The 20,462-nt window shown below is 40.3% G+C and overlaps 2 protein-coding genes and 1 long non-coding RNA gene across 16 annotated transcripts in view; 2 read left to right on the plus strand and 1 right to left on the minus strand.

Moving 5' to 3' along the window:
* PTPN3 (protein tyrosine phosphatase non-receptor type 3) overlaps positions 1-11,177 on the plus strand; it is a 98,174-nt gene extending 86,997 nt beyond the window's left edge. For all 13 annotated transcript variants that reach the window (XM_083583823.1, XM_083583818.1, XM_083583826.1 and 10 more), the window contains 7 exons: positions 262-352; positions 2,796-2,857; positions 3,207-3,353; positions 3,820-3,948; positions 6,042-6,187; positions 8,474-8,609; positions 9,237-11,177. In XM_083583823.1, coding sequence (XP_083439949.1) covers positions 262-352; positions 2,796-2,857; positions 3,207-3,353; positions 3,820-3,948; positions 6,042-6,187; positions 8,474-8,609; positions 9,237-9,314 — 789 coding nt within the window. In that variant the 3' untranslated portion in view covers positions 9,315-11,177. The remainder of the gene's footprint in view (positions 1-261; positions 353-2,795; positions 2,858-3,206; positions 3,354-3,819; positions 3,949-6,041; positions 6,188-8,473; positions 8,610-9,236) is intronic.
* MOCOS (molybdenum cofactor sulfurase) overlaps positions 1-20,462 on the plus strand; it is a 563,966-nt gene that overhangs the window by 190,470 nt on the left and 353,034 nt on the right. The window lies entirely within an intron of this gene.
* Positions 12,174-16,051, minus strand: LOC310748318. The gene is made up of 3 exons (XR_014541288.1): positions 14,496-16,051; positions 12,898-13,132; positions 12,174-12,744 (listed from the first exon to the last, which is right to left on the minus strand). It is a non-coding gene; the product is annotated as an uncharacterized lncRNA (long non-coding RNA).

The raw sequence follows: 20,462 nt of genomic DNA on the forward strand, positions 1-20,462 counted from the left end.
AAAATAAAATAAGCCCCCAACTCACTTGTCATATGATCTGGCCAGAGATATGGAGCAATTACAAGACCACCGCAAATTCCAGTGCCAGTCAAGCTGCCATCCACAGGGATTGGTAACTGCCAGTTGTTCATTTGTGGGGAATTATTTTATATTTGTTATAATTCAAGAAAGTCTGGGCAGTGTGTATGGAGGTCCTGGACTGCCTAGATTCAACTTGATCCTTATTTAATTATTCAGTGAATAGCTTTTATTTTCTTTCAGCAACTTTATAGAAAAAAGCCAGGATTAGCTATTACTTGTGCAAAGCTACCTCAAAACATGGACAAAAATCGGTACAAAGATGTTCTGCCATGTGAGTATTAAATTATATATTGCCTTTTATTTCCTTTAATATTTAACTTGTAATATTTAACAGTAATTCCATGCCTATCAGCCTAAAAGTGAATCAGGACTGCCCCGAAATAAGGTGATTTCTACATATTCAGGGTAAGCAAAAGTACATTTTAATCATCAGTTCATGCACAGTACCATAATAGTCCCTGAATCTGTGCTCTTTACTATGTGGAGTAAAGAGAGATTGGTGTCACCTGAGTGCTTGTTGACCATATCCCATCTGCTTCAAACTGCTCCTGTGCTCCACTCAAAGTTTAACAAGAGAGTACTGTAGTTTGAGTCATCTGAAGTCCTAAACTAACCGCTATAACTTACCAGAATACTCTGTTTATGTTCTCAGGCTGCTGGTTGCATGAAACGTATCTTACTATATATGGGCTGTATAAGCAAGCCAATAACCAATTAATCAAGCCCTTATTGGTAAATTTACCTGGAAACTCTGATATCTTTTATCTCAAGTATCTCTTTGAAGATAAGGAATTTTAGTCATGGTAAAATTTCTCTCAGAGGTAGTTAGAATTAGAAATCAACATGTCTTGGATAAAACACAGTGACTGTCTAGTAATGTCTTTTCCATATGCCTGCTGTACTTTGTTTTTGCGGGTCTTTGGACCATAATAAAGAATGTTTGTGTGGTAAGCCTATCTTGAACCAGGGCTTTTTAGAACCATATAGCACAGCAGGGGATGGAAATCAGAAGGGTTTCAAAAGGAGGAAAGTGTTGTTTCCTCCCTGTTCCCCTTTGACCTGGACCAGATGTTGTTAGGCTACAACTCTCATCATTTGCCAGGAGGGACAGCAGTCAAGGATCAGGGAGTGGTTGTCTCAACAACATCTAGGAACTTGATGTTGAGAAAGCCTCCCCTAGACGGTGCTGTGTTTTGTAGTATTGCTTCAGAAAACCTGATTTGGATTTAGAGGCTGCCTAGTTTTGGGGGAACGAAACTTCATGTCTTCCCGTTCACACTGGCTATAATTCTTTTTCCCCATTTTTGACAGAATTAGATGGAATTTGCAGGCATAATAGGCCCTCGGGCCGACCCTCCTTTATTCTGCTAAATTCCAGTAGGATAGGTTCAGGAGGGGTTGTGCTGGGCACATTAAACTTTGATTAATGTTGAAAGACCTACATTGGCTCCCAGTACGTTTCCGAGCACAATTCAAAGTGCTGGTGTTGACCTTTAAAGCCCTAAACGGCCTCGGCCCAGTATACCTGAAGGAGCGTCTCCACCCCCATCGTTCTGCCCGGATGCTGAGGTCCAGCGCCGAGGGCCTTCTGGCGGTTCCCTCATTGCGAGAAGCAAAGCTACAGGGAACCAGGCAGAGGGCCTTCTCGGTAGTGGCGCCTGCCCTGTGGAACGCCCTCCCATCGGATGTCAAAGCGATAAATAACTACCTGACATTCAGAAGACATCTTAAGGCAGCCCTGTTCAGGGAAGTTTTTAATCTGTGATATTTTAGTGTATTTCTATGGAAGCCGCCCAGAGTGGCTGGGGAAACCCAGCCAGATGGGCGGGGTACAAATAATAAATTATTATTATTATTATTATTATTATTATTATTATTATTATTATTAACAGCATATAAGTTTTTTAAATTTTTGACTGAATTGAATGAAATTTGTATGTTTGAGAGGATGAACACTGCCAAACGTTTGCAGTTTTGGTGGGGTTAATCTCCCGTATTCTGTTGCCATCAATTTTATGAACACTGTAAAAATCATAGAAGTGCTCCTAAGAAACCTGTCAGAAGTATAGCTGCAGGAGCTAAGGCGTTAAGATGAAGGGGTGGGGGATTCACCTTCAGACTTGGCCCTGCTGAGTTAGCACTCAAAGTCACAGAAATGAATTGTAAACTGACTTGACAGGACTGTTTCAAGTAAGCAGCAGCAGCAGAACTAGCAAAGAACAGAGCAGAAGGTGATATATTACTTTAGCATCACTGCTTCAGAACACTGTGATTCGAGATTCCTGATAAAATCATTCCCTCTGATTAGAAGCTATAAAACACTCAGCAAAAAAAAAAAGAGGTCCCCCCCCCCATTCTGACATTTGCTTATATGGCATTCACTTGAGGATAATTTTTCACTTTTGGCAGACCCACTGCCTGCACTGTTTTCTCACTTCGGAGATTCCTGTTTTTATCTGGGAACCTTTGGAGTGACCCCACTTTGGTTTTGAAAGCCCCAGATCTTTCTGAAGCAACCACTTCTGCTCAAGATTCAGGATTCATTTGAATCCGGCACATTCCATTCTTTCCTGTCCTATTTGGTCATTGTTCATTTACTTAAGTTTTCAAAATACTGTGTTTGCAGACCATATTGTGCAGCTAAATGATTCCTCATCTCTGTGAAAAGTGATACTAATTTATATAACCTAATTACTATTTTTTTCTCTTGCTAGATGATATCACTCGAGTAATATTGCAAGGAAATGATGATTACATAAATGCAAATTATGTTAACGTAAGTAACACAGACAGGTCTTGAAATAATTACAACGAGTTGTTTCCATACTAGTGGACGTATTAAAATTAATGGACAGGACTAACTTAGGTCCATTAATTTCAATGGGTCTACAGAACTAAAAGTATCAAAATTATCAATTTCTTGTACATGAATTATCAATTTCTTGTACAATTTCTTGTTCAATTTTGATTTATTGACCTAATCGTGTGGGTTGATGTTGTATTTGAGGATGACTAGAAATACTAATAGTTGTTGTTTTTATTTATTATCCACTTGCCTTTGCTAATACTTCAGTAAAATTACTAGTAAGAATCAACCTTATTTACAGTTTTCTTTCTTCTCGTAGCTGGAAATTCCTCCTGCAGGCATTGTGAACAAATACATAGCCACTCAAGGGCCTCTTCCACACACCTGTGTTCATTTCTGGCAAGCAGTTTGGGATCACAGATTATCACTGATTATCATGCTGACAACCCTTACAGAACGAGGCCGGGTAAGTACAGTTTTCCTGATTATCAAGCCATTCCTGGGGGTGGAGGTTTGTATGTGAATTGAGATGTGGTTTGCTGGTCTGCTTGGCGCATTGGAACTAGGCCCTCTTTCTTCATTCTTCAGTGTAACTTAGCAGGTGGACAAGTTGTGGCTTGTGAATTTTTTTAGCATATCAAGGTTGAGGAACTAAGGAGCTATTTTGTTTCCAGCAACTGAAAGGCTAAAGATGAAAGCTTCATATACTCTGGCCTGCTAGAACATAAGCTAACTCCAGCTGCTGTGGCGGCAGCTGGAGATATTTTGGGGATTGCTTCTGCTAACTCTTTGGCCTAGACCTGGGCCTTTTGTCATGTCAATTAGTGCATGGTATGTTCTATGTCGATTATTAGCATTGCTTGAGCAACCCTCTAAGATACGTTTCCATAGAAGATATAAATGTGACAGAATGAGTTTTTCTTTTGTGTTAGACCAAATGTCATCCTTATTGGCCTGATCCTCCAGACGTTCTTGATTATGGCAACTTTCGTGTCAAGTGTCGATCTGAAGATTGTACCATTGCTTACGTGTTTAGAGAAATGGTTATTACAAATATTGAAGTAAGTGATTTTTACTTTTTCAGTTTGCTACAAGAAAAAATACATATTAAAACTTCACACATGGTTATGTACACGTTGTGCTTTTCGTCTGATCTAAATGCTGCTGCGCTTGGTCCATTGGTCAGCCTTACTGGAATATGTATCTACAAAGATTATTCGAGTCAAAGCTAGCCCTCTGGTTGTTTATTATTATTATTAAGAAGCAACTCAAGTATAAGTGCTTGTGCTGTTACTTATTTTGTCTTTATTCATTAGTAAAGGCCCATTCAAACAGCTCTTAGCTGTATGTGGTATGAGATTCAATATAGAGCTTGGATGCTTTCTTCGTCACCAATGCATGTGCATGCTTACATGCGTGAGAATACATATACAAGTTTGCATGTACATGCCAAAACTTAGAACTCCCATTTCTATATGAATAAGTGATTGCTAAATGAACACTAAATCTATGTGCAGTACAGTGGTACAGCACTCAATTCCTTATTTTGCTGCACAGAAAAATGAGGAGAGAGAATCCTACACACCTGAATGGTAATGCAGTGTAATGTAAACAATTGCAAAGTGATAAGCATTGGACCAAAAATCCTAGTTTCACAACTATCACAAACAGATCCTAGTGATGACTGAGAAGGAATGAAACCTTGCAGTTGTGGTGGATAGCTCAAATGACCCAAGTGTGAAGAGGCTGTGAAAAACATCAATTGTGTTCTAGGGGTAATTTGGAAAATAACAAAAAAAAACTGCTAATAGAATAATATTACTATGCAAATCTATGGTGCAACCATATTTGGAATACTGTATCTGGATGACAGTTGTGAGAACAGCATGTTGGAGTAGATGGGTCCTTGGCCTGATCCAGCTGGGCTCTTCTTATTACACTTCAAATACAGCATCCTATGATGAATGAACAGTAAATGCAGAAGAACAAAGCATAGGAAGCTGCAGGGAAACCACTGGGACCCTTTCTTGTCCCAGTCCATATTGTTTGATGCAGCTTTACCTATCCAGCTGTTGTTTGTTTCAGTTTGGCTAGGGCCACTGACTTCTAATGAGCTTTGAGTATTCATGCAGACTTTGGCAAAATATAGCCACATGTAGACTTGGCTATGGCGGCATAACTGGTATATGGCAAATTTGGTTTGGAGCTGATTGCTCGTTGTTGCATCTTTTTTTTCATTAAACAGACCCTGCCTACATTTTGTGTCTGGTATACTGTTGACAGAGTTGGCAGAGTTTTTTGCAAAATGGAAGCACCCGCTTTGGACCAAACTATGTATTACATTATATGTGTTACTGTGTTGAACTCACCTGTTTTTTAAAAATGGCTGCAGAGAGATTAGGTGCATAGAGAGGTGGTTTTAATGTTTCCCTTCTGCTGCAGTCTGCTTCAAACTGCTGACCTCCAAGCTCTTCCGAACACCTAAGCTGTTATTTAGCTGAAGCATCTTTCTTCCCACCAGGTGGCAGTCCCAGCCATAGAGAGACAAAGTGTCTTGCGAGGGAGTCCCCAGGGAACCCAGTGTGTTACAGGTGGCTTTGAGTTAGGATTCTCTGTATGTGACAGTATTTTGCCTTCATAAAAATGGAAATATAAACAATTTGCTATGTTGAATGTATAATTGAGCTTTTTTGAGAAATAGCTATAGCACAGTTTCACATATTTGATTGGTCTATGGAGTACAGAAAACTTTCAGATGAGAATGTAACTAATTTCTAGTAGGTTTACTGTACATTGTCAGGGTGTACTGAGAGAGACAACAGAAAATACCATTCCGGAGATGGGGTGGGGTGGGGAAAGAGATTCAGCTAATTAATTAATAAATAAATAAATAGATAAATAAATAGATAGATAGATAGATAGATAGATAAATAAATAAATAGATAAATGAATGAATGATTGATTGATTGATTGATTGATTGATGTGCTGGTTTTGACCACAAATCAACAATATTTTTTGTTGAGCTATCTAAATGCAAGACTCTGAACTGACAAATGGTTTGTTTGATATTTTCCCATTACATAATTTTCAGTTAAGGCTGTTTTTACAGTAATGTCTGTAGCTCTTTATAGTGAAAATGTTAATTTATTTTAGACAGAGGAAGAACACACAGTCACTCATCTCCAGTATGTGGCTTGGCCTGACCATGGTGTCCCTGACGATTCCACAGACTTTTTGGAATTTGTGACCTACATGAGATCAAAGAGAGTGGGAAATGCGCCAGTTCTTGTTCACTGCAGGTGCAGTAAATAATTGTGCATATAACCATTTGGCATAATAGTTTGTGATAGTTCTTGAGTCTGTTTTATGAATATTGAATGTGTTATAGCTGATAGTGAATCAAAACTGCTCTTGCTGCTTCAGGCTGCTTAGGGACTGTTCAAATGTATTTGAAGTGCTTATTGCTTTCAGTGGACTTTCCTGAAAGACAGAAAACATAGCTTAAATGTGACTGGTTGTAAATGCAACTTGGTTGCGTGATTTTATGTGGGGTGGGGTTTATTGTTCTTTTCTTTTTTAAAAATAGAACTCATAGGAATCCCACTGGATCAGATAAAGGGTCTTTCTCATTCAGCATCTGTTTCCTAGTGGTGGCCCACAAACCAGGCATGAAGACGTAACTCAGTAGCTAGCACTCAATGGCATATTATCTCTAAACCTGAAGATTCCATGTAATCACCATGTCTAGTAGTCATTCAAAGACTTATTAATTTATTCCTCTCTCATATTACAACTTGGGGTCATGCAATGAAACAGATTGGCAGAATATTCAGGGCAGACAAAAGGAGGTACTTCTTCACCTGGCAATTAGTTGATTCATAGAATTCTGTGCCATAAGATGTGATGATGGCCACTAGCTTAACTAGCTTTAAGAGTAGAGTAGAAAAATTCAAAGAAGATAATGTACCAGTAATGTAGCTATATTATGAAGTTAAAAGTGGTGGTAACCCAGAAGGAAAAGTGACAGTTCCACTCTATTCTGTGCTGTTTAGACCACATGTGGAGTACTGTGACCAATTTGGGGCACCACACTTTAAGATGGGCATCAACAAACAGTACTGTGTCTGGAGGAAGGTGACGGCGCTGGCAAGAAGTCTGAAAACTAAGTCCTATAATTAATAGTTGAAAGAGCTGGATATGTTTAGCCTGGATAAGAGAAGATGGAGGAGGGACATGATATCTGAGGGGTTGTTATGCAGAAGATGGAGCAAACTGTTCCAGAAGACAGGCCTAGAACCTATGAATGGAAAGTGCTGGGAAGCATATTTGGCTGAATGTTAGGAGAAACTTACTAACTATAAGAGCTATCCAACAGTAGAACAGTCTGCTTGCCTAATAGGTGGCCTTTGCTTTGCTTGGAGATGTTGGCAGAGGTTGGACTGCCATCTGTCATCCTCCATTTTAGGAGGCTGGACTAGATTACCTGCATGGTTCCGGGCAACTCTGATTCTATGGAACCTCCAGTTTCAGAGGCCACTGAATACCAAGTGCATTATTGCCTTGATGTCCCTCATGTGGGCTTCTCAGAGGTATCTGGTGGGCCTCTGTGAGAAATAGTATGCTGGACTATATTGACCCTTGCTCTGATACAGCAGGGCTGCTCTTCTGTGTGGCAGCACACAATTCCTCATTGTGCACTCATAGACATCTCATTTGCAAGATGCACAATCTCTTCTATGGTTGCATAGAATGGCACACTCCATAGAGCACATTCTTGCTTTTCTAAACCATGCTTAAATATATATGCCAATATGATTTTAATCATGGTTGTCTAAGTTTGCTGTTTATAATTATTTGAAACCAGGATTTGAAGCTGGCTGGAATTTCTGGTTAAGCAGTGTACCTGATTATTTTTTAACTATCATTGATTTCGATGCCAGTGTATCCTTTAATAATAATAATAATAATAATAATAATAATAATAATAATAATAATAATTTTTTATTTATACCCCGCCCTCCCCAGCCTCAGAGCGGCTTACAAGCAATAATAAAAACAAGATGAATGATTACAACTTAAAAACAAAAATAAAAAACAACATTAAAATAATGGAACATTAAAACAACCACTGTTATGGTGGGTGGAGGAAGTTTGCCTTGGGTAAGCGTATCATCTTCCGGCCTGCTCTCAGTCTCTTAACTGTGGGGACATAACTCCTTTTGCCCCCCCCTACCCCAATAGGGCAGCTATGACCATTGAATTTTTCTTTGTGATATCCTGCTACTTCGGGGAGGGGGGAGCAAAACTCCTAGCTTGAATTAAATTAAATTACATATTTAACCATTGATTACTGAAACTTACTTGTTTTCTCCATTTTTCTGTGAAATGTTTTTCTTACAAATTTGCAAAGAACATGTTGCTGAAGTGATTTTTAAGTGTTCTGTTATATTCAGCATTCCTAATGTTTTCAAAAGATTTTCAGTATTTTTTAAAAAGCCATAATTTTAATATGAATTCAGGACAAAACATATGCTTTAGTTGTTGTTGCTTGGAAAAAATGCAGTCTTGTTGCTTACCTCTTGCAGTGCTGGAATAGGCCGGACTGGAGTATTGGTTGCTATGGAAACAGCTCTGTGCTTAATTGAAAAAAGCCAACCTGTTTATCCACTGGATATTGTACGAAAGATGCGAGACCATCGTGCTATGATGGTGCAAACATCAGTAAGTAAAAAGTACAGGAGCCTATTTTCAATGTGTTTGACCCAATTTCAATATATTGAAATCATATAATTGTAATGTTCGAAGGGTCCTCAGTGGTCATCTAGTTCTGCCCTCAAGCTGATGCAGGAAGTTCATTGCTGCAGCATCCCTTGTACATAGTGATTCTGTCTCTACTGAAGAACACTTAATTGCATCTAAAGTTGCCATGCTTCAACAAAATACTTTCAGAGGGAGATTCCAGCATGAATTAGAACTATTCAAGAAATCCTGTTGTATTCACTGAGGCCTGAATTGAAACAGTGGTTTCCTGTGCACTATAGATTTCATTTGGCCTAGATAAACACATTTTGATTTGTGCCCCCTTCTCTATTCTGCTGGTTTATCTCTGTTTCCTGTCTCTGCTGCCTATCTCAGCTCTTCAAAGATGGATTTAAATCACCTGAAGAACCTAATGCTGATCTCTCCCTGCCCCCTGTGCATGCTATCCATCTTGGTCTTAAAGGCAATGCTGGTGTTCAGTGTATGAAAATGATGGCATTGTAGCTGAACATTGTACTGATATTATATAAATGAAAGATAACTTAGGTTATTTTTAACCTTTTCCCTTTTTGTGTGTGTGTTATGCAGAGTCAGTACAAATTTGTCTGTGAAGCTATTCTTCATGTTTATAAAGAAGGACTAGTACGCCCGCTGGATTCCAGTTAGCATAAATGTGAAGAAATGGAGTTCATCTTTCTAAAGACACATGTCAAGCCCAAGTGGTTTGTGGTGATAGATTATGGCAGAGCTCGCCAAGGCTTTGGGGAAGAGAAAGCAAGTTTGTACCGTGGCACTTTAAAATTCTGTAGGAAATTACTGAACCATGTAATCTACATATGAATCAGGTAAGTTTGTAAAGGCATGTGATGTGGAATGTACACACACAGAAAACAAGAAAAGAAAATCTTGATGTACTCGCTGTATGCACCTTTTATTGCCTTAAAACATTTTTCATTAGACGATTCCAGTGCTCTCCATTGTGAACTGAAAAAGACCAACCAGCAATATCAATGGAAAAGCAACCCAATTATTTGAAGAGCCAAGTGCCTTCATCGCCTAAGAGTTGAGTATTCCACAACTCCCACAAAATTAGACTGAAACATCCCAATACCAGTTAATGTTGGCAATATTACTTTGCTCAGGCATATTTATGAAATGAAATACCAAGGGCTGGAGCAATGGCACTGTAACCTCTGCAAATCTATCTGCATCACTGATAAGCATATTTAAAGCAGGCAGAGATCATGTGCTATGCAGAAAAGGCAGTGGGGTAACTGTAGTGAAAGAGGATACAATCTGTCTTCCACTGGTTATTTTTATGTGCTCTTTGTGTCTGTATTGCTCTTTATCTTGTTATTTCTTCCACATGTTTGTTCTGAAATTGGTAGTGCTTTTAAATTCAGTTTGTTTGATCTGCTCCTTACTTTCAAAATCTGTTCTTCAGATACAGATAGCAAAGTATCTTTTACTGTTCGTGTAAACATTTTAATCAGGTGCTGGAAGACTGTCTACTGCTGACATAAATATACTGTTGCTGCTAAAATGTAAAGGGCATAGATGTTCAGATGCTAAAACACTTAGTTCATTGTCCATCAGATAAAACTTGTTCTACCCTAATCGTGGGCCAAGTCTTCCATTGCTTTAGCAACATCATTGCTATTGCTAAGCCATCCCATTGTGTTCAGCTCTCAAGTAACACATGGATGCATATATCGTATGGCTTGGTCAGATCTTGTGGATGGATCTAGAAGTACCCCTCCTCAGTTGCGGGATGACTTCTGCTTGCATTTTGAAGTATCTATGAAATTTGGCCTACATGTGGATACAAGGAAAAACAGGCTGTCATGCAGCAGCAAGAATACTACAAAAAAACAAACAAACAAAATCTATTTATCTAGAATGCTGAAAAATCTATAGACTTGTCCACAAAGAAGAGCCATGGCTTGAAAAGTGTAAGAAGCTTATAATGCAACCCTGTGCATGCTAGCTCAGAAGTTCCGCTGTCTTCAAAGGCACTTACTCCCTAGTGAGTGTGTTTAGGGCTGCAGCCTTAATTAATTTATTACACACATAGCATTTGAGGTTTCTGTGTGTGGATACGAACATTTGTATGATGACAGCATGAGAATCAGCAATGGTGTGAGTGGCTTAGGAGCAGCAATTGCTCTACAAAGGTATTATATGAATTGATTTTGTTATGTGATGTGAGTGAAATGTTGAAAAGAACCTGGATGTATCACAATGTATGTAAAGTATGAATGAGTTGTATTTTGGTAATTTGCTTTAAGGTACACTGGTCTCAGTTTCATTTCAAGGGAGAGAATTGGAATAAACCATCACTGTATGGTATTTAAGAATTTGTCTTTGTCAATAAGTGTATAAATTAAATTAAAAGAACATATGGAATATATCATCATGGACTAAAATTATGTGTATATAAAGGCTGGTTCTGAGAAAAATCATCTAGAAATTTGAGAAACATTGTGTATATGTTTATATTAAAACCTATTTTTTCTCTTTAATTACAAATGTAGCAGTGCAGAATTGAATTACAAATGTATTGTTGTAGTTTTCCCAAGAGGTTCTTTTTCTTCTCTCCTTTTTTCAGTCTGGAATCAAAAGGTTTCACAGTGAATGTGATACGGTGACCCTCATTGGGTTCTCAGCTTCTGAGGTGATCATCTTCATCATACATGCAGATTCATACCCAAAATGAGTTGACTAACAAGTTTAAATTCATTCTGATTATCTCACATGGTCATTTCAAATTGAATATGAACGATCAGTTAATAGCATAGAAAATCATACAAATATTCTAGAAGCCAGAAAGCTTTGACTTCTCCATCTGGAGTATTCCTTGTTTTCAAGGTACATTTTTTTATTGGTGATTATACCTTAGGGTACTGCAAACCCCCTGCTTGCTCATTCATAAAAATATTTCTGTTGTGTGTCTTGCACTTGGATTAGGTCCTCAGAGCAGTTTATAGCCAAGTGTCATAAAGCCGTATTGAAAAGCAATTGTGAGACAACAGCATGAAAATTAAACAGCAAATCACAACAATTGGAATCCAGAGCAAATGACCACCTGCCCTCTGAGCACGCTCAAAGAGGTAGCTAGACAACTCTCCCAGGTCAGCAAATGCCATAATTTGGACACTCCTAATGAGTAGGCCCAAGGGATGCAGGTGGCGCTGTTGGTTAAACCACAGAGCCTAGGACTTGCCGATCAGAAGGTCGGCGGTTCGAATCCCCACAACGGGGTGAGCTCCCGTTGCTCGGTCCCTGCTCCTGCCAACCTAGCAGTTCGAAAGCACATCAAAGTGCAAGTAGATAAATATGTACCACTCCAGCGGGAAGGTAAACAGCGTTTCCGTGTGCTGCTCTGGTTCGCCAGAAGCGGCTTAGTCATGCTGGCCACATGACCCGGAAGCTGTCTGCAGACAAACGCCGGCTCCCTCAGCCAATAAAGCGAGATGAGTGCCGCAACCCCATAGTCGGTCACGACTGGACCTAATGGTCGGGTCCCTTTACCTTTAATGAGTAGGCCCAATCCTGTGCCTGTGGAAAGCAGACAGCTATTTAGATACACAGGTCCCAATCCATTTAGGGCTTTACATTGAAGAACCAGCAACTTGCACAGAGCCTGGAAATAAACTGGGATCCAACTAACAACTGTGGACTTGTAAGGTCACCATATGTTGCAATAGTTTATCCAAGATTTGTGTGTTTAAAACTGCTTACTAATTGGTGAAATTGGCAGCATCTAAGGGGGGTTTCTTTAACAGGGACCTTGTCACAATCACCTGCAATACAGACAGAATTAAACCCTCCAGCAACAAGGAACTAATTACCTCTTCTACCCAGTGAAGCCACAAGGCAGGTTCTTTTGTTAGTTTTTATTTAAAGAAAACCCAATCTAAGAAACTATGAGGACTTACAAGGCCAAGTTAAAAATGAGCTTTAATCAGCTAGTATAAGTATGGGTCAAGCACACTTGTTTATATCCCCAAGGATACTCTGTTCTCAGGCTGTTCAAACTGAAAACTATATGTCAAAAACTTGCCAAGATGAGCTATGGCATCAACCAGAAGCGACCCTGTATTTAATACTTCTTCAGATACTGAAGAAGTGTGCATGCACACGAAAGCTCATACCAAGAACTAACTTAGTTGGTCTTTAAGGTGCTACTGGAAGAAAAAAATTTTTTTTGTTTTGACTATGGCAGACCAACACGGCTACCTATCTGTACCTGTATTTAATGTGAGATCCAGGTCAGAATGAATGCAAGCAACCTCCTTCCTTCTACATATTTGCAAAAGCTCATACAGCATTACATATGTTTGGCTATTTATCTCTATGGCGAACTTATGGAAAACTGGATTACAGCAGTGTATTACTTACTATTACATGTGTTTGCACTTCTTTATTGGAAATCTTTGCTTCCTGTGCTAACATTGGCCATAACCCTATCTCTAACTCCAACCCTAGCCCTAACCCTAATCTTAACTCCAGCCCTAACCCTGACATAAACCTAACCCTAACATTAACCTAACCCTTAACCCTAACCCTAACCTTAACTGTATCCTAACCCTAACCCTCACCTTAACCTTAACCCTCACCTTTACCCTAACCCTAACTCCAGCTCTAACATGAACACTAGCATTAACCCAAACCAACTTTAATCCAACTTTAAACCTAAACATAATCTTAGCCCCAGCCCTAACCCTAACATAACCCTAACCTTTACCCTAATCCTAAACCTCACCCTCACCATAACCCTAATCCTATAACCCAAACATTTACAGTAAACCTAATCTTAACCCCAGCCCTAAACCTAACATTAACCCCAACCCCTAATCCGAACCCTAACCCTAAACCTCACCCTAACCCTAACCCAATCCCTAACCAACTCCAACCCTATAACCCTAACCCATACCCATCTTTATCCTAGGATAAAAGTATTTTCTTTTATAAATCCTAAATCATGCATTTAATGAATCCTAGGATAAAAGATGGGTGTTCCCATTGGATAAGATTTTTCACAAAAATATTTCAAGCTCAGTAACTTACAAGTTTTCAGTGAATTTGATAATTTTCAGGTAGCACCATCAAAATACTGCTTTTGGTCTCTAATTTGAGTGCAAATAGGAACAACTATTGCAACTTTGGTTCTAGCAAAGGTTCAACAGCCTGATCAGTGTGATGTTTGCTGGTTACTCAGATTTATTAGAAATCAGTGGAAATTTGCTCAAGATTGCTGGATTGCCATGCTTGATTCACACAGCCAGTCCACTTCCCTGCTTTTGTCTTCAGCCTGGGAGGAGGTGCTGAAGGCATCTCCTGAGAGGAGAGACCTGTATCTGTTCCTCATCTGGGTCTTCCTTTGGGCAGTGTTGGGTTCAGGTTTTAGGGATCATGATGACAAAGGAAAAGTTTTAATTGATGGGGCTGCTAGTAAGAGGGGCACTGGTTTACTTTCTGAGCCAGTGTGCCTATTCCATGGGGAACAGAGAATGAAAATACTGCGACAGAGTTTTCTTCTGAAAGGAGCAATAGCATTTGTTTTTAAATTGTAAGTTTGTATGCTTCCCTCAGTAGCTCAAATGACATCTTTCTCAAGCTTTTCATTTTCATCAATTGATTAAAGCATGGGTGCTTGTTCAACTAAACGTTTTTGAAACAGTATGACAGGACTAATTTTAATGCCTGGAGTCCCTAAACTAATTGAAAACTGTATTGCTAAATGTGCTTCAAAACATGTTATGAAACTGCAGTCCTCAAAGGAGGACCTCAGGTTCCAATATTCAACCTTCAGTCCACTTTGGAAATAATTTTGCTACCATCAACCTGCAGGAAACATCCCCAATGACCAAATCCTCTCCCCCTCCCTTTCTCTACATTTCAGAGACGTAATTAAATGCTTGCATTGCCATGTGGTGATGAGAGGCATAGATATAGTACAAAATCTCCTTGCATAACAAATATGCTGAGTGCTTGTCTCTGATACGTCAGAAGTGTCAACATAGAAACTTGATAATTAGCATCTCTAATGAAAAGGGATCCATCACACAATGCACTCTCAACTGCATTGTGAAATGAGGCTTGAAAATGCTAAGTAGCAGTGGTATAGATAAAAATCCATTATTTAAAATAAAATAAACCATTTTACGTTTTCAGTTGCAGTATAAGTGTATTACCACTACCACCACCAGCCTAGGGGAATAACTAATTTCTAATATCAAACTTAAGCACGGCATATATTGTTAGCATTTATCACCTTCAATCAAGCAGCATAGACATTTGCTTTCTATTTCATGGAGAGAAACATTATTTTGCCTAGGATCAGCCCCTGCTTCTGGAAACTTCTGGTCACTCAGTCCACACTCCTGCTCATCTATTCTGTTTTCAGATATAGCCTTTGTCTGCAAGTAAGCATTCTTGCGTAGTATCCTTGGATATGCAGAGAAAGAGTTAGATGGAAAGAAACAGGTTTGCTTGTTTGTAACTAGTTCCTTGGGAACCTTTTTTTGGCCCCAGGAAAAGATTCAGATATGGTAAACTTCTGGAGGGCCACATTCCATTGATGGGCAGGGCCAAAAGCAAAAAAGAAAAAGCATAAAAATGCAGACATTCCCTCCAGTAGAATACATTAAAATGGCTTTTCTCTCTGACAAACCCCTGCCTCTGTTTTTGCTTTTAGGTGAAATGGGTGGTGGCACCTTTTTAAAAAATGTATTGTTCACACATGTGCAATAGGATCCTGAGTCCTGAATTGCAACAAGTCAATTCCAATCTGTTACCTCCGAGGATGTGGACAGGCTGCTTGGATGAGTGAAACCAGCCACTTCTCTCCTTGATCCTTGCCCATCCTGGCTTATAAAAGCTAGCTGGGAAGGGCTGGGCGATGGGCTCTGTGGGGTGGTGAATGCTTCTCTGTGAGGGAGCCTTCCCAGACCCGCTGAAAGAGGCAGTTATTAAACCGCTTCTTAAAAAAACATCTTCAGATCCGGCCTACTATCGCCCAGTCTCAAATCTTTCATTCTTGGGCAAGGTGATTGAGCAGGTGTCTACCAGAGGAAGCAATCGGCCTTTCCTCTTCTGCAAAAAGGGTGTTTGGTTTTCCCATGCCGCACATCATATGGCATCAGGTGGCTGCAGGTGGGTGTGGGTTGCCCAAAATGGCCTCATGCACCAGAGAGGTGTGACGGACCTAACTAGGCCTGCAAGTCAGAAGTCCACCACCACCAAGCTGTAGTTATGCAGATGGGCCTTGGCAAAGCTATGGCTGGAACATGTTGCTAGGCTTTACCTACTTGTATAGTTGTATAGTGCATTCAAGTGTCCAAAGTGCTTCAGTGTCCTGTAAACCTTACAAAACCCTGTAAGGTAAATAAGCCAATGTTACTATCCCCAATATTGCATATATGGGTACTGAGGCTGAGCGGGGAGTGAGGGGTTTGACTTAAGACCTAGTGAATTTATGGCACAGGTGAGGTTCATACCAGGGGCTCTATGCACAGCTCAGCTGTGGGTGGCAAGTCCAGTCGTGGATTAAACTTCTAACTCATTATTTCTAAGTTCCTCCAGCAACTAAATTAGAATAGATATTTAAAGAAAAAGGAACATGTGATTTACAAAATGGAAAGTTTGGTTTCTATCAGTCCTATTTTTAGGAATTAAAAACCAAATTTTAAATCAATCTACCCTATTAAATACTTGGAGGACATTATTTCCAAGAAAACATTAATTCTGAAGTGTATTTATTCATCCTCCTTAAATGGTCACACCTGGAAAGAAAACTCACTGAATACAAAATGGTTTCAACAGGTATTTCTAAGAATGGATAGAAATATTGGAAGCATTCAATTTGCTGTTGCTAATATAGTACTCATCCTTTATTTAGGTTGAATTATTTTAGAACGAATACTAATTAGGATGTGTATTTGGAACATATAAAATAAAAATGAAAGGGCCCCATTCATTTTTATTTCATAATTATTAAAATGAATTAAATGAAATTAAATGAAAGCTGAAGTACCGTACTTTTCTCTCTATAACACACAGATTTTTTTCTCCTAAAAAGTAAGGGGAAATGTCTGTGCATGTTATTGAGCGAATGTGTGGTCCCTGGAGCCGACTGGCCCGAGTGCAGGGGCAAAAATCAGGCAAAAATCCGATCGCGCGAGAGAGGAAGCTGTTGCTTTCTTGCATTCTGCCTCAGGGTGTTACTGCCCACCCTGTTCTGTTTCGGTTGCTATTTGCTCAAACTGAACAAAGAGCAGGCAAATCCCCTCCCCTCCAGGCAAGCAGAGGGGAAAGGAAAGGATCGCGTCCTTCCTTCTAATTCCTCTCCGTGCTCCGGTGCTGCTGCATCCAGGGAAGCATTTTAGGGACTCGCAGGCAGCTGGAAAACATGCAGGCGGGAGAGAGAGAGAGAGAGAGAGATAGAGAGAGAGAGAGGGCTGGCTTGGGTGGGTGGGGGGGGGGACTTTTGCCTTCCTTTCCTCCCTCCCGTTAAATCCCTCTCCTGCATTCTTAGCCAGCTGCTTCTCTGCACACCCCTCTTGTGCTCCTTGTCCCTTCTGTGTTTTTCCTTCCCTCCCCACTTAAAACGTGGTTACAAAGCATGGATCCACATGGATCCTCAGGATCTTTGCATTGGGTCACCCCAAATTCACCATCAGATCACATTACATGTCCATGGCTACAGCCTGCACCAAAAAAATCACGCACCCACTGTTGCCTGGGGCTGCAATAGTGCAAAAACGTGGTTACAAAGCACAGATCCACAGGGATTCTCAGGATTTTTGCATTGGGTCACCCCAAATTCACCATCAGATGTCTGTGGCCACAGCATGAGGCACAAAAATAATACATCCACTGTTTCATTCAGAATTCCCCCCCCCCACCCCTGTTTTCCTCCTCTAAAAATGTTGTGCGTGTTATGGTCAGGTGCGTGTTATAGAGCGAAAAATACGGTAATCCTGAATGACCCCCTTTTAAGGTTTCTCCCCCACCCCCACTGCCAACTCTAATATTCAGCTTTGCACATGAACCTCACTCTTTGTAGGCAGGCAGCTGTATCTTTTAGCAACCATGTTGTCAAAAGTCAGCAGAAATAGAGATATGAAGGCGCAGAGCGGGCAGGAAAATCAGAAAACTTGGAGAAGATGGTGGCTGCTTCCAGGCTACAGTCATACCTCATGTTGCGAACGCTGGGGCTTATGCCTTTGCAGGTTGCGTCCCGTGGCAACCCAGAAGTACTGGAAAGGATTACTTCCGCGTTTTTCCGCTCACACATGCGCAGACGCGGGTTGCGTTCCATTTAGGTTGCGAACGGGGCTCCGGAACGGATCCCGTTCGCAACCAGAGGTACCACTGTACTTCTGTTTTGCAGCTGTTTTGCATAGCATATTGGAAAATCCAGGTTGTGAAATGACAGTGGATCTGCCATTCTTGCACAACAAACCTACCTATCTCCACCCCTATTAGGCTTTTAACAGTAAGGAAAGTGATGTGCAAATGCTTGCGTGTGGGGTAACAACAATTTTATGATACAACATTGTATAACCTTGTATAAAAATGAATGCTCAATGGACAACTGAGGCTGTGTAACCTTCCTGCCAGCTCCGGAGGGATGTTCAATAAAGCAGGTAACACCTTTTAAGTTGAATTACTTAAATAAATGAACTTTTCCACAATATTCTAATTTTCCGAGTTTCACCTGTATCTTCCTTGAAAATGTAAGGCTATAATCTATTTTATGAAACTGTACAGTCACCTATCCAATGCAATTCTGGGCTGCATCAATAGGAGTATAGCATCTAGATCAAGGGAAGTAATAGTGCCACTGTATTCTGCTCTGGTCAGACCTCACCTGGAGTACTGATTCCAGTTCTGCGCACCACAGTTCAAGAAGGACACTGACAAACTGGAACGTGTCCAGAGGAGGGCAACCAAAATGGTCAAAGGCCTGGAAACGATGCCTTATGAGGAACGGCTAAGGGAGCTGGGCATGTTTAGCCTGGAGAAGAGGAGGTTAAGGGGTGATATGATAGCCATGTTCAAATATATAAAAGGATGTCACATAGAGGAGGGAGAAAGGTTGTTTTCTGCTGCTGCAGAGAAGCGGACACGGAGCAATGGATCCAAACTACAAGAAAAAAGATTCCACCTAAACATTAGGAAGAACTTCCTGACAGTAAGAGCTGTTCGACAGTGGAATTTGCTGCCAAGGAGTGTGGTGGAGTCTCCTTCTTTGGAGGTCTTTAAGCAGAGGCTTGACAACCATATGTCAGGAGTGCTCTGATGGTGTTTCCTGCTTGGCAGGGGGTTGGACTCGATGGCCCTTGTGGTCTCTTCCAACTCTATGATTCTATGATTCAATGTATCTGAAAGCAGGGGAAATAGTACAGACACACATCTGCAGTCAATGTGGAGTTCTTATGGAGTATGGATTGGCAGACATGAGCAGTGAAGTCAACACCAAGGAAGAAAAACTGACACTGTTCTAAGGACCTAAGTATAAGCATGTTTGAATAAATTTCCTGCTCTGCAATGTGTATTTTTTTGTTTGTTTGAAAGTTAGGATTTAGCTTCAGCCCTGTTCAACAAAGAAAACTAAACAATAGCAAACAATAGCAACCAGAAAATAAGACGGCATACTTCTAACACTATGGTGCACAATCTTATATGTAGGGCCCTTTGGCAGATCCCCTTCAACAGTTGTGCTTCAATCCTAATTTGTTTACGGGGTGTTTGTGTCTTCCCATCATTCATACCCTATTTTTCAATGCATTTCCCCATCACTTTCTAAACTGCAAAAAGACAGATTCTTTTTTAAAGTGAGATTTGTTGTAGTAGGGCAACAGTCAACTTTTTAAAATTCCACAACCTAAATTTACAGTGTGCACATGAACACCTGCAAAATAGTGACTGTCTAGAGGCACCCTGAATTAACACATTTGTATTTTACTGATGGTTTTGAAAAGCAGAGCTGTCCAGTTAAACAGGGGCAGCCTTGCCGTCGGTTAAACACTTGCAATTTGATTAACCAAGCATATCCCTAATAAGAATAGTATGTCCAAACCTCAACTGCAGCTATAGGTGAGTACTATTTTTCTAACTACACTAATTTCTCACCTACAATAGGAGAGAAGGCTACAGCCCCCCTTTTAGATTGAGGTGAATAGAATCAGTTTTGCTTAAACTGTCTAGTCCACCAGTTCCATGACGGAGTCTTCTTGTGATGTCCCTTTGTCATCCATTGACTTTGAGTTCAGCAGCACAGTGTCGCCAGGGACTGCAGTGTTTTCCTGCTGACGTCTGTATGCCAGATTCCAGCAGCGAGGGTGGAAAGGTGGTGCTCGCAGTGCTCATAATGTGGAGTTCTCTCCCCCTACAGACCTTTTGGGAGAGTTCTAAAAAACATACCCAGATGGCCAGATGGTTGATAAATAGTGGAACGTTTTCAGTGAATTTTATGAAATTTGATTCTGCTTCACTTGAGTTGGTTTACCCTGAACATTGTCTATAGATCCAGGTGCATCACACAAACAGTATCATAGAAGTCTTTTAAGAGTCCAAGTTTCCCTAACTTTTCTGTACACGTTCATGTACCTGATTTATATGAGTGTGTTCCTTTGTTGTTGATGTTATTGTGTGGGGTTTTTTTTTAAAGAGATGCCATGTTCCAAGCATGGCCAAATTATTGCCTTTATCTTTTCCTATTGGCCCAAGCAAGTATCTGAATTGGCTCTTGGATTTAATTTTAGTACCTTACATATACTTCATTCACACCACAGCTTCAGTTAA

This window comes from Podarcis filfolensis (genome assembly GCF_964270895.1).
Source record: "Podarcis filfolensis genome assembly, chromosome: 13".
Lineage (NCBI taxonomy): Eukaryota > Metazoa > Chordata > Lepidosauria > Squamata > Lacertidae > Podarcis > Podarcis filfolensis.